Source organism: Dermatophagoides farinae, chromosome 1 (genome assembly GCF_024713945.1).
Source record: "Dermatophagoides farinae isolate YC_2012a chromosome 1, ASM2471394v1, whole genome shotgun sequence".
Lineage (NCBI taxonomy): Eukaryota > Metazoa > Arthropoda > Arachnida > Sarcoptiformes > Pyroglyphidae > Dermatophagoides > Dermatophagoides farinae.
This window is the reverse complement of record NC_134677.1, coordinates 9,030,912-9,053,273: the sequence shown is the minus strand read 5'-3', so window position 1 is coordinate 9,053,273 and position 22,362 is coordinate 9,030,912. Positions and strand designations below refer to the sequence as shown.

Below are 22,362 nucleotides of genomic sequence, written 5' to 3'. Positions count from 1 at the left end.
TTTTTTTCTTTTCGTTTTTCAATACGAAAAAACAAACGAAATGAAAGAGAGATTGGTAGGGAAAAAAATTGTGTATATGACTTTAAAGAATTTTTTTTAATGATATTAATTATAAAGGAAAAAATCGTACAAATCATTTTGCGTTGTATTCAAATTCGATACCGGAACAAAATAACATTATTATTCGTTTCCGGAGACAATTTATCATGATTATTGTTGTCATTTTTCATCGGTTAGATTTAGCTACACGTTCCAATTCATCTTTTTTCTTGATGGCATAACTGTTAGAAGAACCCTGTGTTTTCATGTAAAACAACAAGAAAAATTAGCCTCATTTAGGTCATTAATTTTGAAAAACTTTACCTTAGCCGCATTGATTAATTCATCGGCCAAACATTCAGCAATGGTCTTGATGTTACGGAAAGCAGCTTCTCGTGTTCCTGTGCAAAGAAGCCAGATAGCTTGATTCACTCGTCGAAGTGGTGAAACATCGACGGCTTGTCGACGAACAGTACCAGCACGACCGATGCGAGTTGAATCTTCACGTGGTCCTGAGTTGATTATTGCATTAACGAGAATTTGCAATGGATTTTCACCAGTCAGGAGATGTATAATTTCAAAGGCATGTTTTACGATACGAACAGCCATCAATTTTTTCCCATTATTACGGCCATGCATCATCATTGAATTTGTCAAACGTTCAACAATTGGACATTGAGCCTTACGGAATCGTTTCGATGCATATCTGCCTGCCGAATGTGGCAAGAATCGAGCATATTTTTCTTTGACGGCAATGTAATCCTGAAATAATGACGCAATTATTAGATTGATTAAATGAATGAAAATCAAGGAAACATTACCGTCAATGAAATGTCAGAGACTTGAACATCGCTGGTTGACCAACGCCCGAATAATTTGATTTCAATCATATCGGGCTCAGCGCTGACAAGTGGGGCTTCAGTATAATCTTCGCTCATTTTGTCTGGGCGGTGAATATAAAATTCTGCGTAAGTATCAAGATAGGAGAAAAAAAATTCTGGATGAATAAAAAAAAATTGTCTTCGAATCGAATCGGATTTGAAATTAATGAAAATTGAATTAAACGAAATGAACGAAAGATGTAGAATTTCAGATTCAAAATTTAACAAAAAAATAAGATTTAAAGGAAATTCTGAATCCAAATGATGATGATTTTCTACAAAAACATACTTTTGGATTGAGAGACCACAATCAATTTGCAGGCAAAGAGTGTTGTGTGTGAGGAAAAGGATGTGCTGCCACAAAGAGCAAATGCATGCAAAATGCTACACATGCGCAAATCGAGAACATGTGTCTGTTGCTGTTGATTTGTTTGTATCCATTCATATATGAGAGGATTTAAAGCAAAAAAAAAAAAAAAAAAAAAACCAACATTGCCCGTTATTTGAAAAAAATTCATTTATTTTAGGACTAAAAAAATGAAATAATCAATTTTCATTAGACATTAACGATTGTTTTGTAATCATTTGTTCGAATTTGGGCAGTTTAGATACATCTGGTATACGGGCACGAAATCTACCCGACGAAACAGAGCCTTTTGCATCAAACGAATCAATGGCACTAGAATTAGAGAATTTATATTTAAATTAGTAAATTAGTGGTGATATTTTGAAATAGAAATTGAAATAGACATACATTTTTGCACTTTTTTCAACAAGTAGTTGATTTCCAGCAATAACAATTTGACCGGGACTTTTTAATGAATTACAATCATCAGCAAGTGAAATCAGTATTAATCGATCACCAATGATTGATGTTGGATCGCCAATAGTATTGAAAAAACTTGTAACAAAATCATATTCACATTCTTTTCGATGTATTGAATAAAGTCGAGGTTTATCCAACAAGTTAAGATATTTTTCACCTTCACATCGGGCCAAATCTCGCATTGCCGATGTACAATTCTGTAGAAACAAATTATTTAAAAAAAAAATTATTTATATTCAAATTGAATATCGTAATAGTGTACCTTTTGTAAACGTCGAACATTTTTCTGCAATTTATCCACAATAGGAACAAATTCTTCGGCTGTACATCTAATATGAAAAATGATTTGAATGTTATTTGGAACAAAAAATTAAATATCAGACTTACTTTAAGGATGTTGATAATAATTTTTCTCGCACCAGAATATTGTTCATATGTTTGAGCACACGATTACCGGAGAGAAAAAATAACAAAGTTTTTCCTTTTTTACCTTTTTGAGTGCCTAATAATTTAATCATTTGTAAATGAGATAAACTTGATACATGAGTACCGCAACAAGGATTCTTATCTAATGATTCGATAGAAACAATTCGCAATGAATGAGCATTCAAATCATCGGGTAATTCCATTTGTTGTCGTATGTCGGCCAAGTCATCTTTATCACGATATGAAATGGTTATGGGCAGATTTTCAAGAATTTTTTCATTAACTTTTTGTTCCAATTGTTCGATTGTTTCATCAGTGATTTGAGTTGAATCAAGTTCAATGTTTGAAATTTCAGCACCAAGATTCCAAGATGTTGTAAGTAAATTAAAATATTTTAATGCTACAGCTGTGATTAAATGTTGTCCAGAATGTTGTTGCATATGATCAAAACGACGATTCCAATCAATTTTCTGCAATGGCTGATGACCACAATCAAATCGACAATGGTCACCCTCTACGAACAATATAGCCTGATTGCCATCACGTCGAACATTTATAACTTTTTGATCATCCAATAAACCGGTATCGTATGGCTATTTTGGGCAGAAAATATACTGATTGATTGAATGGAAAAAATTGTAAACCAAAAATCAAACCTGTCCACCACCTTCGGGAAAGAAAATACTATCTTCCAATACAATATCGAATCCTTGACAATGTTTACCATTTACATTCAAACTGGATGGCTGACATGATCGAACGGGACTTTGGTACTGTTTGAAAATTATGCAATTTATTTTTTTGTTATAAAGAATTTATGTCAAATGATTATCATACCTCTTGTAAATAGCTATTTTTCTGACACAATAAAGACATGGTCTATCGGATAATTTTTGATCAAAACAAAAACACATAAAATTCAACAAAGCATGTGGCCCATTTAATTTACCAGACGTACTATATGGATAGAAATTCAAGTACACAATCAATAAATCTTATCGCGGCTGTTTTTAATGCGAACAACAACAACAACAACGGAGTTTTGTCTCAAAAAAATGTTGACTTTGTAATTTTTAATTTCAAAATTTGTTTGTTTTAATCCAAAAATCAGAAATCAGAAATAAATATGTTTAAATCAATTCGGCTATTGTCATTCGATATAACAAAAACATTAATCACAACCAGTAATGAAATTGGTGCTGAATTCATGAAAATTGCATCGAAATATGGTTTATCACCAAAAAGTGATGATACCGTTGCACGATTGAATGAATCTTTTGCCAGTAATTTTAAACGTCTTAATCAAGAACTACCAAACTTTGGTCTAAAATCCAATTTGACCTCTGTGGAATGGTGGTCACGTCTGATTCAATTATCATTTGCTGATGTTGGCTATAATGAAACGAGTGATCGACAAAAATTGGAACAAGCGTCACAACAACTTTATAAATATTTTTCACGCGGAAATCTGTGGCATCTAAATCCAGATGCTCGTGAATTATTATCGGAGCTACGAAAACAAAAACCCGAGATAACATTGGCGGTTGCATCGAATTTTGATGAACGTTTGGAAACAATACTTCGTGATCTTGATATCAGGCATTTTTTCAATTTTATGTTCGTATCACGACAATGTGGTCTGGCTAAACCTGATCCAGAGTTTTTTCAACATATACTCAAAACCGTTGAAGTTGGACCTAATGAATATCTACATATTGGCGATGATGTTGAAAATGATTATTTTCCTGTCAAAAAAATCCGAGCAAATGCATTGATTATGGATCCAACGATGGAAGCATCGGAAATAACCGGTGTAGATCCGAATGATGTTGTGCCTAATTTGAAATATTTTCAAAAATTAATATTGACCCAACAAGATGAGAAAAAATGATCGAAAATAACAACATCCATCGTCATCATGGCTCTATGTTTCTGATTTTTTTTTTTTATTTTCTTCGATTCATTTGTTCTCTTTTTCTTTGTTGTCATTATGATTCTTTATTCAATTTAATTTTTTCTGAGAAAAAAAAACAAAATCAAATTTAATTTTTCATTTTTGACAAATTGAAAAAGTGATTTTTATTCTCCTAGATGTCGCTACTTATTGATGAGTTTTTTAGGCAATAACTGGAGCAGTGTAAATAATAATGTAATGTTTTGTTTTTACATTCGAACTTTTTTGTTTGTGTTTTTGAAAAATACGAATCGATTAAACATCCAGAATAATGGATCTTACCAATACCAAAGCAGCATTGAATCTTTGGTGTAGTAAGAAAAAACTGAAAATAGATTATGATGTCAGAGTTGACAATGTTGCCAACAATCAACATACTTTTCATTGCGATGTATGTGTGTGGTGATTGTTGTTTTCAATTGTCGTTTGTGTGAACAGAATTGATTTCAATTAATAATAATACATTTTAATTTTATTTTTTTTGCATCAATTTTTTTTCTTAGATCAAAATCCAATCTATCAATCAGATTGTTGGAAGTGGAGCTGGAAACAATAAAAAAACCGCTTCGAATATAGCCGCATTGGAAACACTCAGATATCTGATTGAGCAGAATTATATTACAGAAAAGGAATTTTCACAACAATGCTTCGAAATATTGAACGTGAAACATCTTTTGTTTACAGATTCAGCAAATAAATCGGTTAATTTTGCCGCTAAAAACACTCAAATTCAACTACAAAGTTCTAGTAAAAATAATGATAAAAAGACAGAAAATGTTCAGAATGCGAAACGATCATTTCGCAATAATCATAATAATGGTCAGAATAATAGAAATCCGAAACATTTTTCCAATTACAATCATCAACCTACTCATCGTTTCGATGCTCCTCGACAACCTGATTATTTTAATGGCCCTACACAATATTCTGAACATCCTTCACACGGTCATTTTGATGGCCCGCCACCACCTGGTCACTTCAACGTTCCACCATCGGGTTATTACAATGGTCCACCTTCTGGCCATTTCGATTATCCACCATCGGGTCCGTATGATGGTCAACCGCCTAACCATTTTGCCGGACCACCTCCCAACGGCCATTTTGATGGATCGCCACAAGGTCCTTATGATTTTTCGCTACCGCCGTCACACCGACCTGATAATCATCATTGGTATCATAATATGCCACCGCCACCATCATTACCTCAACATCAGGATAGGCCAAGATTTGATGATTATCATCCACCGTTTCAACAATATCATCGTATGCCACCGCCAAATCGATTTCATCACGAACCACGAATTAACCCACATTCATTACGAAATTCCAATCAACAAAGAAATCGTAAATTACCGTTAGTACGAACACCTGAAACATCTATCGACGTTAACGATCTTAGAATGGGAAATTTGGAAATCAATGATCAACACGAAATCAATTTGAATTCATCCACGCGTAGCACTTCGAATAGTGAAGAATCATTAATGAATATGGTGAATGATGCTAAAAAACGCAGACCGGATCCAGATTCAGCTAGAAACAAAATTGGCTTGATTCACGATGAATGTAAATTTAATCTGGATAATTCAAAACAACAGCTGAACATATTTTTTCAAATTAATCGAATCAAAGCTGATTATGAATTTAGTTCTTTTGGACCTCCTCATTTAAAGTAGATTTTTATATAATTTTTTTTTTTTTTAAGCAATTGAATATAATCAATTCTTTTTTCTATAGAACATTTGTGGCTAAATTGAAATTTTTTGTTTACAGGAATAAGAAAGGCAAGTGAAATGAGATATGATAAAAAATTCATAATTTAATGGTCATTTTTTTCTTACAGAATATTTTGCAGAAGAAAGAGGCAATTCTAAACAAGATGCATCCCGTCATTGTGCATTGAATATTCTACATAAACTTTACAAAGATAATCTTATTGATAGTTTTGATTCAGAAGCTTTATCCAAACGACAGCTAATGAAAATGGTTAGTATTGATATTTTTTATTTTTCCCGTAATTTTTTTTTTGTCAATTTTCTTTTTTGTTTATAGTCTTTGATCTACGTGCTCAACGTAAAACCCGAATTGAAGGACCATTTAGCACAAGCTTACAATTATATTCAAAGCTATAACCATTATGCACAACAATTGCAGCTCATTAACCCAACGTTGAATTCGGAAGAAAGTGCACCGAAACCGGAAAATAGTTTTCTTTATTGGTGTCCACCAATGGAGAATTTCAATCCATGGACAAATTCCAATCTAGATGGAACATCGTTTGCTGGAAAAACTAAACAACAAATTAACATTGAATTACAAAATGAATTTCAGACAATGATTAAATCAACGAAATTTCAAAGCGTTCTTCAATCACGAATGAAATTACCAATCTGGGAACATAAGGAAAAAGTAATTCATATGATTGAAAATAATCCTGTTGTTATCATAAAAGGATCGACTGGTTGTGGTAAAACAACTCAAGTTTCACAGTTTATATTGGATTCATATATCAAAGCTGCCAATGGTGCTAACTGTAATATAATTGTAACACAACCACGACGAATCAGTGCCATTTCTATCGCCGAACGTGTTGCATTTGAACGTGCTGAAGAATTAAAGGATGGAAACTATTCAGTTGGCTATGCCGTTCGATTTGATCATGTATATCCACGGCCTTATGGCTCGATACTTTTTTGCACTACTGGACATCTTTTACGACGAATACAAGGTGGCCTGAAAGGTGTTTCACATCTTATCATCGATGAAGTTCATGAACGTGATATAAACACTGATCTATTGTTGATTATAATACGCGATCTTATCAAATTGGATTTGAATATACATGTAATCATTATGAGCGCTACGCTAGGTGTATCACATTTTCAAAATTATTTCAACTGTCGTAATGTTATGGAAATTGATAGCCATGTATTTCCGGTTCGCCGATATTATCTTGAAGATACGATTGAAATGATTAAATGGCGACCAAAATCACTTTCCTACATGGAAGATGATGTTGAAATTACTGAAGAAATTGAAAATTCTGGACAATTTGAATATCCGAACAAGATATCGCAAACTACGATTGATTTGTTAAAAGAATTGAAAGAAGGTGTCATCTGTTTTGAATTAATCGTCGCACTACTTGAATATATCAATTCATTGACGATAACCGGATCGATTTTGATATTTTTACCCGGATGGAATTCTATATTCAATCTATTGAATTATCTACAGCGTCATCCTATTTTTGGCAATGAAAGCAAATTCATATTAATACCACTGCATTCTCAGTTATCACATCGTGATAATAATCGAATATTTTTGCATTCAATTCAACGAAAAATAATCTTATCGACAAACATTGCCGAAACCAGTATAACAATTGATGATGTCGTATTTGTTATCGATACCTGTCTGATGAAACGAAAAATCTATGATTCACGAACAAATTGTACAAGTTATATAATTGATTGGGTGTCACAAAGTAATATACAACAACGACAAGGACGTGCTGGTCGTGTACGATCAGGTTATTTTTTCGTTTTATGTACCAAAAGACGATTCAATATGTTGGAAGAGTTTAAGAAACCAGAGATTCTTGTTTCTTCATTATTGGAAACTTCATTATTGATCAAACATTTAGGATTTGGATCGGTTACTGCTTTTCTACAACGAGCATTGGATCCACCAGCACCAAAAGCTGTTGAAGAAGCATTAGCTACTTTACGAATAATCAATGCTATGGATACAAAAAACGAATTGACCGCTCTTGGAACAATATTGGCCAAAATGCCCATAGATCCAAGAATTGGACGAATGGTTATCGAAAGTATACTATTGAATGTTGCATCACCAATCGTCACTATTGCTGCGGCCAGTTCAATCAATTACGAAATGTTTGATAATTCCGATTTGAATTTATTATTGCAAACATTATTACAATTAGATGAAGAACGATTTTCTGATCATTTGATTACATTCAAAGTGTTTAGCATGTGCGATAAGAATGATACGCTAAATACAAAATCGAATGCTTATCGTTGTATTAATTTGAATTCAATAACTGTGGTAAGAAATGCAAGAAGACAATTAGTTTCTATCCTAACAAAATGTGGTTTCAATGAAGATTTATTTACAATTAAACAATCATATCTATATACAACAGCTGAATTCGACATAATCGCCGGATTATTAGTGACAGCATTCTATCCCAATGTCTGTATACATAAAGATACTCGACGTATATTGACCAATGAAGAACGTATCGGTCTTATACATAAAACATCCGTTTTCTATTCATATGTTAATAATCAGAAATTATCTCGTTCGACCAATCTTAGATCACCCGTATTCATTTACAGTGAAAAATCACAGAATAAGAATCTAATATCAAGCAAACAGATGACAATGGTTACATTTCTACAATTATTATTGTTTGGAATCAAATCATTCGAATTTCCACCAAATATTGATGGCGTCAATACTGTTGCTGATACCGTTCTTTTGGATGGATGGATTGAAATCAAAATTGATCCCGAATTATTTGACTATATCTGGCAAATTAAAACCGAATTTGAACAATTATTGACCCGAGTTTGTAAGAATCCGGATTATGCTAAAAATGAACTTGATACTACCGTACTGAATTCGGTTGCGGCAATTTGTCTATTTCAAAATATCGAAGTGAATATTATTGGCAAATGATAAAAACAATTGGATCCATTTTTTCAATAAAAAAATTTTTTTTATAATCACTTTTATTAAAACCAAAATTTTTTCCAATAAATCAATCATATTTTATTGATAAAAAAACACAATTTTTCTTGAATTAATAGTTTAGATTGTAAAACATTGGTGGTTGTAAATATATATTCAATATTAATTAAGAAAATCAGTCATCATTTATATATGAATTAAAAAATTTTTTTAGACAAATCCGAGCATATTATAGACAATGTAAATTTATTGATGGGATTCAACAGTATTTGTGATGATTTTTTGAGCTCTAAAACGGATTTTGTCCTAGACGCCGCTATTTTTGGAGCATTCTTTTTCACAATAGCCTCCAGGATCTGAATCCAGTGTTTGTTTCGTTTGTAACACTAAAAGAATAGAGAAAATAATAATTTCAGAATTTTTGGCATACATGACGATGATGAAACTTACATGAAAAGTTTGTCTATTTCGTAGTAAAAGATTCAGAATGTATAATGATCGAAATAGAAGAAAGTCTGATCGCGGAAAATTTCGCAATAAACGAATCATAACTTCAAAAACAGTTTCATTATAAAGAAATATCGAATCGTTTCTAATCAATAAATTGATAATGATGCCCAGAATGTTTCCGATTAATTTTTTGTGTGGTTCACTTCGATTAAAATGATCAAATGAATTGATTAATACTTGCATAAACCATTCTGTTTGGACTATAATTTGACAAATTTCAATTGAATACGTTGTTGCCATTTCTAAATTTTCCAATTCTCTTCGTACCGATTCGATATTAGTAGCAGTACGGAATCGATCAATCGATTTTTGGATAATGTTTATCAATTTTTTATTTTCGGTCGCCGTCTGATTGGCATAATCTAATCGATCAAGAATTAGTTGTAATTCGTTAATCTTTTCACGTTGCTCTCGACGTACACGGTAACCACGCCAGAATTTCTACGAAACAAAAAAAATATAAAGTTTGTTCCAGATAAAAAGATATTCCAAACCTGAATTTTGATTGCTGCATTCTCGCATTTTTGTTTGTGTTGTTCAACGACAGTTTTAACGACGGTTTGCCACTTATTGATCACTTTTCGTTGTTTACAATGACGAAACCAAGTTTGTATAAGGGTGGCAGATTTTTTCTTTGATTGATAATTATGATAATCAATAGTAAATTGACGATTTTGGCGAAACTTTTTTTGTACAAAAATTGTGGCTACTTTCAATTTTTGAAAATAGCGATAATCCATTCGCATAAGTTGATTAGCTTTGAATCGACGTTGTATTGCCATGACACTTTGTCGCAATTCAATAAAACGTTTTCTCTCACGATATCCACGCCAGTATCGTTGTATTACAATTGCCGATTGTCTCATCAATACGAATTGCCGACGATATTCACGAGTCCAAATATAGGTTTTAAATGTCCGTTGAATGATGATGGCGCTTTGACGCTGTAGTTGAAATTGTTCACGACATTTTTTCATCTCTCGATTGGCTCGGAATCGACGTTGTATCATTATAGTTGTTTCACGTTTTGTTTGGTAAAGTTTCCGTTCATGATATCCACGCCAGTATCGTTGGATCGTAATCGAAGCTTGTTTTTTGCATAAAAATTTTTGACGGCATTCCCGAGTCAAACGATACGATCGGAATGCTCGTTGAATGGTGAATGGCGCTTTGACGCTGTAGTTGAAATTGTTCACGACATTTTTTCATCTCTCGATTGGCTCGGAATCGACGTTGTATCATTATAGTTGTTTCACGTTTTGTTTGGTAAAGTTTCCGTTCATGATATCCACGCCAGTATCGTTGGATCGTAATTGAAGCTTGTTTTTTGCATAAAAATTTTTGACGGCATTCCCGAGTCAAACGATACGATCGGAATGCTCGTTGAATGGTAATGGCGCTTTGACGCTGTAGTTGAAATTGTTCACGACATTTTTTCATCTCTCGATTGGCTCGGAATCGACGTTGTATCATTACGGCCGTTTCACGTTTTGTTTGGTAAAGTTTCCGTTCATGATATCCACGCCAGTATCGTTGGATCGTAATCGAAGCTTGTTTTTTTCTCAAAAATTTTTGACGACATTCCTGAGTCAAACAATAAGATCGGAATGCTTGTTGAATGGTGATGGCACTTTGACGCTGTAGTTGAAATTGTTCACGACATTTTTTCATCTCTCGATTGGCTCGGAATCGACGTTGTATCATTATAGTTGTTTCACGTTTTGTTTGGTAAAGTTTCCGTTCATGATATCCACGCCAGTATCGTTGGATCGTAATTGAAGCTTGTTTTTTACATAAAAATTTTTGACGACATTCCCGAGTCAAAAGATACGATCGGAATGCTCGTTGAATGATGATGGTACTTTGAAGCAGTAGTTGAAATTGTTCACGACATTTTTTCATCTCTCGATTGGCTCGGAATCGACGTTGTATCATTATAGTTGTTTCACGTTTTGTTTGGTAAAGTTTCCGTTCATGATACCCACGCCAGTTTCGTTGGATCGTAATTGAAGCTTGTTTTTTGCATAAAAATTTTTGACGACATTCCCGAGTCAAACGATACGATCGGAATGCTCGTTGAATGAGAATTGCAGCAACTTTTTTTCTTAAAAAAAGACTACGTTCTTGCTGGGTTGCAATCCATCTTCGAAAAGCTCTTTGAATTGCTACTATTTTGTCCAGTGATTTCTGGTATTCAATTTCTCGTTGTCGGAGATTGAAAATTTGCATCAAACGATCCAATAAATAAATGGTTTTGTTACGATTTCCGATACAAATGTCTTTCGGTGCGATTGTTTGCCCATTATAGTTGAAATCAATGCCAACCTGTTGTAACATTTTGAATACAATATCCATGTTGTGCAATTTCCGTGTGGTATTATTCGATGGATAATAAAGACTTGGCAATATATCATTCCGTTGATAAATGATTTCCAGAATTCTTGCCAATCTAAGACCACATCTGAGATCTTTACTAAGCATGGTGGCAGTAAAATTGAATTCTTCAACCGGTTGTTGAACATGTTCTAGATGTATGCCAGCATTTCGTAAACTTTTAGTTATATCACCAACCCCTGTTATATATTCACGGCTAAATGATATGATGATATCTCGAGACGATTTGTAAACGGCATTAATTCGAAATAGGCAAGGATCATGATCAATTAATCGATTGCGTTTGGCAACATCTAAAAAATGTACAATCAATACGAAATGGAAAAAGATATGTTCTTTGGCCAATTTGACGTTGTTTTCATTCATAAAATAAGTGGTTATATTTTTATTTTTTCGTTTGGCCACTTCTTTGAACGAAAGCAAATGTTGTGTTAAGAATTGAACTAGACAACGGACTTCATTCTTTGAGTGATCATTGATTATCCCATTGAATATAGTTTCGAGTGCTACCTTAAGCCACAAAGGATTGTAATTCATTAAAACTTCCAATATATGCTTCTTTGAACCGACATCCATGTGTATGGCTCGATCTTTACGGATAAAATAACGAGCAAATTTAATGTCTTCGAATAAAGCTTCTTTAGCGTTTGCTATTTGATCACAATGAAAGAAAGCAGTTGCTTTTTGTCGTAATTTGTCCATTAATTGTTGTTCACGATAAGCAATCGATGTTATTCCATCTTTTAACACTTCGATCTGATTTGTTTTCGATGTGGAACCTTTATATTTTGCAGATTCACTGATGAAACAATCGTTGATTATTCGGGCCGTATCTACGGTAATATTTTCAATAAGAAAACTTGTGGCCAATACTGAATTGATCCAGGTAACGTATCGTGAATCATCAGGAAACATGGGAATCGATTTTGAAATTTCATCACCAACAGAATCGAGTGAAGAAATGGAGGCTGTATCAATATCATGCTGAATTAAATGATAAAAATTATTCGAAAAACATTGGAGCAATTATTAATCATAACAATAATACCTTTTTTGTGTTGTGTCGAATAAACATTGTTTGTCGTCGATCATTTTCATTATTATCGTTAACAACATGCCGATCATTATGAATATTTGGTAAAGCTTGGCTCGGTAATGAAGTCGGTTTTTTATTCATTAACAATCGGGCAGCAAGTCGAGGTGGTAATTTAAATCCATTATTATTTTCTTTAGTATTATCAAAGATAAATTCAATATTGGAATCAAATTCTTCTTGGCCATCATCGTCAAAATCGATATTTTCATGGTCAATTGTCGGTAGTGATTCATTGTAAGTATTTTCCTCATTATTAATTGGAAGATAAATTGATATTCGTCTATTATCCATGATGATGAAGTAAAATTTTTTGGTACAATAAAAAAATTTTTGCAAACCAATTATGAAACATGGAAAAAGTTCAAATCGAAAATTCAAGTAAAAACTATCATCGATCAACAAACAAAAGGCTATTTAACAATCGAATGCTAACCGTTGAATTTTATATCCATTAACCAAACGGTTCGAATTTGTGATTGTGATTGGTTGATTTTATTAATGTTGCGCGCGCACCAAACAAATGGACATCAATCACAAATGCAGTGATAATGTGTGCATAACGTAAGAGTTTAAGTATGACTTGTTTTATTAGAAAAAAAATAAATTTTGAAATACTAAACACTATTTGGCGTTGATCCGAAGAAATTTAAAAATTAATAAATAAATGAAATGGACATAAAATGTTGGCTATCCGGTTTTCAAGACTTGATCTGGATTAATACTAGTCATGAACAGATAAATCTTTGTTGCCAATTCATTGCCAACTCGCCGGTTTGTATTTGACATTGATTGTATATCGGATAGCATATTGATAGCGGTAATCGATGATGATGATTTGAACATCAATTCATTGAATAATATCAAAGGACTATGAAAACGATTAACAATAGCTTCGGCAACATCATGGCTAATATTGGGAAATTGTAATAATTGCTGTAACCAAAGTTGACGTTTGCTTTCACCATCTTTCAAAGGATCAATTGTCTGATTTTTTTCGGATAAAGCAAAAAATTCCATATTCGTACGACCTTGACGATCGATACGAAAAATTTGTTCGACAATTGAACGTGAATAACGAAACAATATGTTGGCCAATTCCAGTCCACTATCCACATTGATGAATGATAATTTCGAACGTGATTGATTTTGATCATCATCAATGAAATGATGTAAGAATTTAAATTTACAATCAATCAATAACATATCGATATTGTCGGCTGTCATTGAATGTTTATATGGCCATTGTTTTTTATTTTGTTTTCGACGATTTTTAGCTGGCGGTTTTTCACTGTCTATATTTTCGGCTACAATCATATCATTGATTCTCCGTTTAAATGATTCGTCCCGAATTTTTTGCTGTGATCGTAGATGTTTTTCCATTTGATAGATAATCAAGCTTACGTTGTAGATATCATAATTTCGACATTGTTTTTTAATCAAATCAAATAATTCATTCGTTTTTGGTTCATCTTGTGAAATTAAATATGAATCCAGAAACGTATGTAATTGATCACATTGAATTAATATAACCAGATGATCGAATAGAAAATTATTCGATATTTTCATACATTTAAATAATGAATTTCCATTACGATTTGCAGCCAAAATCATTGTTTCAAGTTCAGGATGACATTTCCATGTGACACAGTAATCTTTCCATTTATCTTGAATCTCGTAGCCAATACTTTTCGAATGAAATAATGTTTGAATCTCCTGTTTGGCTAGATCAAACAGACACGAATCGATCATTATGGTCGTATAATTGATGACATCTTTTTGTTGAATTTTCGTTGGTCGATTCTGTCCATCATCATCATCTTCATCATCATTGTTTTCGAATAAATTTTTACTAATTGGTTTGACACGTTTTGTTTTGTTTTTATTTATCAATGTTTTCAACTTTCGTGATTGTATCAAAGCTTTTTTATTACTTCTCGATAGAATTTTACGATTGGTCGACGGTTTGTTATCATATTTTTTATCCACCACTCGAATCAATGGTGTACTATGACACAATGAATCATTGGAATCTAATTCAATCCAATGATCATCATCATCACCATCATCAAATCGAATATTGATGAAATCATTCTCAATGTTGGCGGGATTATCTTTAATCGATGTATACAATAATAGTTTATCAGATGAAGAATTTAATGGTTGATCTTCATGATCTTCAATGATTTGTACATCACTATCATCATCATCATCATTGACCGAACCATTTGGCATGCAATTTGATGGTATAAAAGTCTTTGAAGGTTTTGTAATCGATAATTCAACAATTACATCTTTGTCGTCATTTTCATTCGTTACGATGATTGGTTTGGATTTAGTTTTTTGATGATAATCTTTACTTATCGGAATCGGCTTAAGTAATGAATCATCCATTGAATCATCACTCAATTCGATTGGATCCATGAATTATTATTATGATCGAATTTGATTTGTTATAATTGAATGAAATAAAAATAAATATAAAAACAAAAGTAAACAATCAATACTTTTATGGCATATGTGAATGGTATAGTTTTATTTGCGCGGTTTGAACTCAAGCGCGAATTGAGCACGAGTTTGGCGCACTTTCATATATGATAAAGTATATCATATCTATAGTGTGCATTGAACAGACGACTCAACTTATGATGAGAATTTGTTCGATGATTATTGTTTTCAAATGAAAACTTTTCATTTTTTTTTTTTTTTGATTTTACATTTTTTTGGATCCAACTTTTGCATTTTCTGTTGATCCAATTGATTTGTTAGATTTGATTTCTGTGGCTATTGCTGATTATACGATGACCGAATCAAGTGTGGGTAAAAAAACTTCTCCCATGTTCAACACTACTAATCAATCGAGAAATACAATCGTTCTAAATGGTCATAATAATTTTAGTTCATTGCGTATTGAAGATCCGAAAAAAGGTTTGTATTTGTTTCAATTATCATTGAGCTAATTTGAAAATTCATCATTTAACCAATTTAGCGACATCAAGCCTAGAGAATGATGTTTACATGAAAATAATGATGAATAATGTGCCGAAAATAGCACAATATTTTAATGTTGTTGATAAAATTGGTGAAGGTACATTCTCTAAAGTATATAAAGCCAAATTAAAACGTGGTATCGAAACGGATGATAATAATAATAATAACAACAACAACAACAATGATGATGGTGAAGAATGCAAATATTATGCACTTAAATATATTATACCGATTGTGAAACCGGCTAGAATAGCAAAAGAATTACGTTTTCTTCGTGATTTAGGCGGACATTCGAATATTATACCAATAAAGACTTGTTTCTATAATTCTGGCCATACTGTTGTTGTTATGCCTATCGTTGAACATGATCGATTTCAAGATTATCTATGCGATTTAACTATAACAGAAATTCGTTCATATATGCGTAATCTTTTAATTGCTTTGGATCGTGTTCATTCGCATGGCATTATTCATCGTGATATTAAACCATCAAATTTTCTATACAATCGATCTACTGGCCAATTTGCTTTAGTCGATTTTGGTCTATCACAAAGTGAACGTGAATTATATCATACAATCAATCTATCGTTGTATCCATATCCAAATAAATCATCAATGAAAACAACAATCACTAATGATTCAAAAGTACGAAAAAATCTTAGTAGTAAATTTCAGAAAAATTCAACAAAAATTGAAGATGTTCAATTGAAACGTTCATTCAATGAAATGAATAATCAATCCAATGTTGAAAATGAAAATGCTAAACGTAAAAAATTAAGTCATCCACAACAACAACAACAACAAACGTCCAGTATATTCATTTCACCACTAACACCATCATTAATGGAGATGAAAAATAAGGATTCAAAAACAAGTTCAAATTCATTATTTGTACCTGGAACACCAGTTAAAACACCATTTAATGAACATGATACAAATGCATGTACAACATTTCAGCCGGAAATACCCGATACACCAATCAAAGATCAATACGCGTACAAAACACCAACGAAAACTGGTGAAATGCGCGTAGATAATGTGAATAAAACGCCGATTAAGACCGCCGTATTATCGATACCAGAAACACCGCCAAAAACTGTTCAGAAAAATTTACAATTTAGCCGTGCTACGCCACCGTCGTTAGTCAATCCAAAATATAAAGAAAACGTTAATCACTACAATACACCAAAAACGATATCGAAACCGATGAATTTTCGATTTCAAACTATCAAAAAATTGTTACATCCAGAATTATCTTCGATACAAAATGGCAATAATAACACTGTTAATGGTGTGGACAACAATTTAACCATCTCAAAATTATCTCAACATAATCATCAACAGCGGCTATGTGATTGTACGCAAACAGCAACAATTTGCCATGATTGTCTTTCAAAAATAGAATTAAATGTTCCAAGGGCCGGTACGCCCGGTTTTCGTGCACCAGAAATTCTTTTACGTTATCCGAATCAAAGTACAAAAATCGACATATGGTCTTGTGGTGTAATATTTGCCAGTCTTCTTTCTGGGCGTTATCCATTTTTTCGCTGTAATGATGATATTAGTTGTTTAGCTGAAATTATAACCTTACTAGGATCATCAAAAGTAAAACGTGCAGCTAATGCATTGGGAAAAACATTGACTATATCACGACGATCAATACCGACAATGGATTTAAAGAAAATCTGCATCAAATTGAAAACGACATCATTTCCACCAACAGCTGATGATAAATCGACAACCACCACAAATAAATGGTATCAAGCACCAGATTCTGCATATGATCTATTGGAACATTTGTTAGATCCAAATCCTCGGACACGTTTCAGTGCTAATGAAGCATTATCACATCCATTCATTATTGGAACTGATAATCTCAGTCTCGATGATGTCAAATCTTGTTGATGATAACAAAAGAAAACAAAAAGATCTCGTCTTTTATTTAGTTTAGTATCTTTCCATTATTTTTTTCGATATTTTAATTCCCATTCATCATTAATCCAATACAGATGATAATCAATTAATAACATACGTCATTCTATTCTTTTCTATAGAAATAATGCCAATTTTTTGATAAATTTAAAATAAAAAAAAATTTGTTTTGATAATTGAAATGAGATGCACGACTTGTTTGAATAATTTAATCTTTAATCGATCAATCTCAATGGTGATGATTTTTTTCAACATTTCATTTTTTTCTCTCCATAAAAGTGATTTGTAAAAGTGTATCATCATCATCATTATGGTAACTGGATCTTTGATTGGTGATTAATCATAATCAATAATCACATGATAATCACGATATATAAGAAAATTTCAATCAGGTTTTTTTTCAAACACAATTGTAATCAAACTTTTAAAAGTGTGGATAACAACGTTTTGGCGCCGAATTTCCGTTCTTTTTATAATAATGTCATTGTTTTATTGGCAAATCATCATTGATTGATATCGATTTATTCCCGAATTCCAGCACAAGGTGGCGCCAGTGATTCTGATTCAATTTTCAATTTATGGTTATAAAATGAGTTTTTTTTTCACTGTGTATCATTTGTGTGTGTTACTAACCAAAAAAAAAATTGAAATTTATTTCTGGCTCATCGACCAAGAATGAAGGGGGGTGTTCATGTGAACCATGATTGATGATTGGATTTTCATCTACGGCTGCTGCTGCTGCATTGGTCGTGTCGTTTGCACAGCATCATCATCCAGCAGATTTTTACGGACCATTCTAAATTGTTAGTGAGTGAATGTCGTGTTCAAAAAAAAAAAACTATCGCTTGATATGAAATGTTCAGAACAGAAAAAAAGGGGAAACAAGAGGGGAAAACACGATGATGATGATTATAGTAATGGCGATGGGGGAGCAATTGAATAAATTGAATCGAATGGAAAAAACAGGAAAAAAACACCTCCACCAATCAACCAGCCAACCAACCAACCATGTGTATGGTTCCCAAAAAATAGCCAAGCAACTTTATCATTATCAACGATAAGTTCTTTGCCATGGCACAACATTCCACCAATCTCCACCAAGCCGAATCCATTTCTCTCTTTGTTATTTCAAGTGTTTTGTCGAGCCAAATAAAATGTGTAATAGAAAATAAATGAAATACAGTGAAATCTAGGTGAAATTTGTCCATGTGTACCGGATACTAAAAAAAACAGAAATTTCTAAAATGAATAGAATTTTTGTTCAATGTAAAAACATGTTATTTACTTTATCACTCACATGATGTGTACTATTTATTTATTTATATTGATAAAATCGAGAATTACTTTATTTTCCCTTAAATTAAAAACGAGTTTCAACTGTAGTTACAAATATACTACACATATACTGTGTGTGTCTTTCGTCCATTTTGGATTTGTTTTTTTCCATCATATCAAATTTTTTTCTTTCCCCACAATGTACTATTGCATTTTATATTCATCATCATCATCATCATCATCGTTTGTTCTCTCCCTCTTTTGTTATGGCTGTGTTGTTTCAAGGCAAATTCAAATTAATCAATTAATTAAGCATTTTCGTTTGGGGCAAGAGGGTAATAGGAATTGTTGTTCGGTGCACACGATTCGTTGTTTTTTTTTGATAGTCGATTTTTATTGTGTCCTGTGGTGAAAAGAAATACCCGCTTGATTGAAATAAGATATTGTAGTTTAGTTTGGGTGTGTTGTTTGTGAGTTTTTCTCATTCATGGGGAATGAAAAAAAAATGTCTGTGGTGGAGTCGTTGTTACTGAGCGGACGACTATAGAGAGGGAGAAAAAGGGGGATAATGATAACTTGTGTGTTTGAAGAGGGGAAATTTTGCTGCGTAGTTTTTAGTGTTTCTTGACAAAAACTTGTATTTGTGTTAGATGAGGCGTGTCCTGTGTTGTGGAAATATAGACAGACAAAGAAAGGAATGTGTAATCAAGCGACATGCAACGGCAGCAGTGCGCACATCTGCTGTCCTTTTTAGTTATTTTCTCTATGATCATACACATCATAGGTCGATATGACTAAATTTTTTTTTGTGGGGTGGAAAACTACGTGCACACAACACAACACACACAAAGCAGTTTTTTCGTTTGTTCATAAAATGAAATGGCGTTTGTTGTGTATGCACAGCTGCAACACAACAACCATAATTGTTGTAAGGGGGGAAAAGCATCGTCGTTGTTATTTCTCTCCATTGGGAACAACGATTGATGATGATGATGATAAACCCCCCTGCAAAAAAATATACGAAATGAAATGAAACGATGAAATAAAAGAAAATGGTGGTTACCGTACATTTTCGGTTGTTTCCATCTAATTCTAAATTATTATGTCGCTTATTTTATATTACTACGTTGTTAGAAATTATTCCTATATGAATCATGGACAAATGAGGGATATTGTCCATTTTTTGCTGGATTTTTAAATAGGTAAAAAAACTGAAAAATTTTCGTTGAATTTTTATCATTCATAAAAACGAACGAGCATCGAACGTATAAATCCTTGTCGGTCTGGGCTAAAACAAACTTTTTTGTTATTTGCTTGCTTTTCTTTCGTTCGTTATATTTATGGGGTCTATGCTTTTTTCACAAGTAATTTTTTTTCTTTTTTTGTTCGTTTAGTTTTGCATGTGAATTTCATTCTCCCCCACCCACTAGTTATTTCCCCATCATCACCACTATATAGACCCAATCAGGGATCATTTGAGGCCAATTTTTTTCGGCTGGTTCATCTATTATTGTTTGTTGTATTTGGAATAGTTTTCTTGCGTTTTTTTTTTGGAACATTTTAGGTGAAAATGGAATCGAATTTGATTTAAAAATTTGTGAATTTTTAGCAATTTTTGTTCCATTTTGATGGAAATTCTAACTAACTACAACCACCGGTAGAGGGTTTGTATTGAGGGTGTGGTTGATATGGCCGGTTTACAATTTTCCATTTGGATTAATGATGCTTGGTCAGCAATTTTTTTCTTATTTTTTGCTGATTTATTGATTTGTTTTTCATGGCAATTACTTGGAGAATATGAATTTTTTTCAGAAATCATGGTGTAATGAGGTTAAAAAAAAATCTGGAATTTCGATACCAATGACATTGAATCCATTGATTGAATGAATTAATGACAAACATACAACACGTGGTTTTTTCTTCTATGTCAATTTGACAATTTGATTTTCTTTTCTTCATCAGAATGTTATATGATTATGATGATTACCGTAGTTTATATACAAGAGAGGAAGAGCTAGTGAAAGAGAGAGAGAGACTGGGCATAAAAGAAAAAAAAGTCTCAAATGAATGGATGAAAGAGAATTTGTATTCAAATGAAAAATAAACTGATGCCGGCTACTTTTCTGTTGTTGTTCTGGTTTTCATTCCAGCCAGTCAATGTGTTTGTGTTTGTGTGTGTATACAAAAGCTTGGTTCCTGCTACATACTTATCATCATGGATAGAATTCCTGCATTATGGTACAACGTGGATTCTATCAATAATGAATAATGTGGTGAATGAAACAGAAGCAGCAGCCAATAAAAATGTGATTATTACCGTGCATGTTTTCTGTTTGAGAATACCGGTAAAAACATCCTTTTTTTTATTAACCAAGAAGACATTTCATCCAAATATTACAGTAGATAAAGAAAAAAAAACGTCATTATTATTAGGGTGATAGACCGATATAGAGAAACACACACACACATATTCATTCAATTCAAATCATTCATTCATTCATTTAATGGGTATATTCATCGAATCGTGAATCAAGAGGCAATCCCAATGATACAACAAATATATAGATAGTGTAGCAATAAAGTATGGTGGCATTTTTTTCATTTCTGGATATTATTGGAAGACACACACACCGAAAAAGAGAGAGAGACATATTACATTCATTTAGTTATTTTTATTTGAATAAATGTCGTTGTTGTTGTTGTTGATTTCAGTTGCATGTTGTTATAACCTAACCAAAAAAAATGAAATGAATTGAATAAAAACAACAAACACATCCAAATACATTTTGTGGCTGGTTGCGTGTGTTGTCGTCGTCGATATATAAAAGGACTTGCAAAATCAATCGAGAAAAAATCATTTTACCAAAACGACCAAAATAGTGAAAAAAAATTGAATGTTTCATCATCAACAAACGTGTTTCATCGACCTCAGATCAGAGTAATACAATATTTATTTATTGGTTGAAAAAAAATTATTAAGAATGTGAATGTTTTTTTTTCAAATTTTTAAAAATCATCATGAAATCCACATGTCTGTTTTGTTTTATTTGGTTTTTTATTCGAGTCGAAATGGCCGCACACACACACAACACACACATGACCAACGGATTGAATTGGATTGAAAATTTATTGATTTTTTTCGTTTTGTTTTTTTTCAATAATCCTGGAAATGATTTCTACAAACAATCATCATGATGATGATGATGATGTGTGTTTGTTTGTATTTGTCATTGAAAACAACATATCTTTGTCATCCTTGAATTTTCTCTTTCTCTTTTTCTCTCAAATTTTCGTTAATTTAATCTCTCTTATTATAAAGGTG

The 22,362-nt window shown here is 32.5% G+C and overlaps 7 protein-coding genes across 10 annotated transcripts; 3 read left to right on the top strand and 4 right to left on the bottom strand.

The window, feature by feature from the left end:
- Positions 1 to 77: 77 nt before the first annotated feature.
- Positions 78 to 1,337, bottom strand: LOC124492587 (small ribosomal subunit protein uS7). 2 transcript variants are annotated; one of them, XM_047055515.2, is made up of 4 exons: positions 1,210 to 1,337; positions 861 to 1,003; positions 364 to 801; positions 78 to 295 (listed from the first exon to the last, which is right to left on the bottom strand). In XM_047055515.2, exons 1-4 carry the CDS (start codon positions 1,310 to 1,312, stop codon positions 227 to 229), a joined length of 753 nt encoding a protein of 250 aa, XP_046911471.2. In that variant the 5' UTR covers positions 1,313 to 1,337; the 3' UTR covers positions 78 to 226. The 2 variants fall into 2 exon arrangements, with proteins under 2 accessions (XP_046911471.2, XP_075585928.1); XM_075729813.1 differs by having other exon boundaries at positions 861 to 1,292.
- Positions 1,338 to 1,419: 82 nt separating this feature from the next.
- LOC124492585 (alanyl-tRNA editing protein Aarsd1-A) lies at positions 1,420 to 3,165 on the bottom strand. Its single transcript, XM_047055513.2, has 6 exons — positions 3,010 to 3,165; positions 2,829 to 2,945; positions 2,134 to 2,765; positions 2,009 to 2,075; positions 1,675 to 1,943; positions 1,420 to 1,599 (listed from the first exon to the last, which is right to left on the bottom strand). Exons 1-6 carry the CDS (start codon positions 3,046 to 3,048, stop codon positions 1,467 to 1,469), a joined length of 1,257 nt encoding a protein of 418 aa, XP_046911469.1. The 5' UTR covers positions 3,049 to 3,165; the 3' UTR covers positions 1,420 to 1,466.
- On the top strand, positions 3,158 to 4,244 carry LOC124492586 (haloacid dehalogenase-like hydrolase domain-containing protein 3). Its single transcript, XM_047055514.2, has one exon. It carries the CDS (start codon positions 3,299 to 3,301, stop codon positions 4,061 to 4,063), a length of 765 nt encoding a protein of 254 aa, XP_046911470.1. The 5' UTR covers positions 3,158 to 3,298; the 3' UTR covers positions 4,064 to 4,244.
- Positions 4,184 to 8,941, top strand: LOC124492580 (ATP-dependent RNA helicase A protein). Of its 3 annotated transcripts, none has more exons than XM_047055507.2 (5): positions 4,184 to 4,435; positions 4,630 to 5,798; positions 5,864 to 5,910; positions 5,970 to 6,112; positions 6,179 to 8,941. In XM_047055507.2, exons 1-5 carry the CDS (start codon positions 4,280 to 4,282, stop codon positions 8,831 to 8,833), a joined length of 4,170 nt encoding a protein of 1,389 aa, XP_046911463.2. In that variant the 5' UTR covers positions 4,184 to 4,279; the 3' UTR covers positions 8,834 to 8,941. The 3 variants fall into 3 exon arrangements, with proteins under 3 accessions (XP_046911463.2, XP_046911464.2, XP_075585903.1); XM_047055508.2 differs by having other exon boundaries at positions 4,285 to 4,517; XM_075729788.1 differs by having other exon boundaries at positions 4,317 to 4,440.
- On the bottom strand, positions 8,902 to 13,268 carry asp (microtubule assembly factor abnormal spindle). Its single transcript, XM_047055509.2, is given in 5 exon segments — positions 8,902 to 9,231; positions 9,296 to 9,796; positions 9,850 to 10,542; positions 10,544 to 12,733; positions 12,798 to 13,268. Coding segments are annotated over 5 exon segments (3,912 nt in total). The 5' UTR covers positions 13,137 to 13,268; the 3' UTR covers positions 8,902 to 9,042.
- Positions 13,269 to 13,413: 145 nt separating this feature from the next.
- mms4 (Methyl methanesulfonate sensitivity 4) lies at positions 13,414 to 15,352 on the bottom strand. The gene has a single exon (XM_047055511.2). The coding sequence runs from the start codon at positions 15,264 to 15,266 to the stop codon at positions 13,533 to 13,535; it is 1,734 nt and encodes a 577-aa protein (XP_046911467.1). The 5' UTR covers positions 15,267 to 15,352; the 3' UTR covers positions 13,414 to 13,532.
- A 96-nt stretch (positions 15,353 to 15,448) lies between these two features.
- LOC124492583 (cell division cycle 7-related protein kinase) lies at positions 15,449 to 17,947 on the top strand. The gene is made up of 2 exons (XM_047055510.2): positions 15,449 to 15,770; positions 15,832 to 17,947. Exons 1-2 carry the CDS (start codon positions 15,644 to 15,646, stop codon positions 17,736 to 17,738), a joined length of 2,034 nt encoding a protein of 677 aa, XP_046911466.2. The 5' UTR covers positions 15,449 to 15,643; the 3' UTR covers positions 17,739 to 17,947.
- The last annotated feature ends 4,415 nt before the right edge of the window (positions 17,948 to 22,362 follow it).

What these genes read in the sequence shown, in the direction of transcription:
- LOC124492587 (XM_047055515.2), bottom strand. Translation starts at nt 1,312, where the DNA reads ATGTGTAGCATTTTGCATGCATTTGCTCTTTGTGGCAGCACATCCTTT. An exon ending in TGTGGTCTCTCAATCCAAAA is followed by an intron (nt 1,004 to 1,209) that starts GTATGTTTTTGT and finishes ATACTTACGCAG; the next exon opens with AATTTTATATTCACCGCCCA. An exon ending in AATTAATCAATGCGGCTAAG is followed by an intron (nt 296 to 363) that starts GTAAAGTTTTTC and finishes ATGAAAACACAG; the next exon opens with GGTTCTTCTAACAGTTATGC.
- LOC124492585 (XM_047055513.2), bottom strand. Translation starts at nt 3,048, where the DNA reads ATGTCTTTATTGTGTCAGAAAAATAGCTATTTACAAGAG. An exon ending in TTATTATCAACATCCTTAAA is followed by an intron (nt 2,076 to 2,133) that starts GTAAGTCTGATA and finishes TTTTCATATTAG; the next exon opens with ATGTACAGCCGAAGAATTTG. An exon ending in ATGTTCGACGTTTACAAAAG is followed by an intron (nt 1,944 to 2,008) that starts GTACACTATTAC and finishes TTGTTTCTACAG; the next exon opens with AATTGTACATCGGCAATGCG.
- LOC124492586 (XM_047055514.2), top strand. Translation starts at nt 3,299, where the DNA reads ATGTTTAAATCAATTCGGCTATTGTCATTCGATATAACAAAAACATTA.
- LOC124492580 (XM_047055507.2), top strand. Translation starts at nt 4,280, where the DNA reads ATGAGTTTTTTAGGCAATAACTGGAGCAGTGTAAATAATAATGTAATG. An exon ending in AAAGCAGCATTGAATCTTTG is followed by an intron (nt 4,436 to 4,629) that starts GTGTAGTAAGAA and finishes TTTTTTTCTTAG; the next exon opens with ATCAAAATCCAATCTATCAA. An exon ending in AACGACAGCTAATGAAAATG is followed by an intron (nt 6,113 to 6,178) that starts GTTAGTATTGAT and finishes TTTTGTTTATAG; the next exon opens with TCTTTGATCTACGTGCTCAA.
- mms4 (XM_047055511.2), bottom strand. Translation starts at nt 15,266, where the DNA reads ATGGATCCAATCGAATTGAGTGATGATTCAATGGATGATTCATTACTT.
- LOC124492583 (XM_047055510.2), top strand. Translation starts at nt 15,644, where the DNA reads ATGACCGAATCAAGTGTGGGTAAAAAAACTTCTCCCATGTTCAACACT. An exon ending in TATTGAAGATCCGAAAAAAG is followed by an intron (nt 15,771 to 15,831) that starts GTTTGTATTTGT and finishes TAACCAATTTAG; the next exon opens with CGACATCAAGCCTAGAGAAT.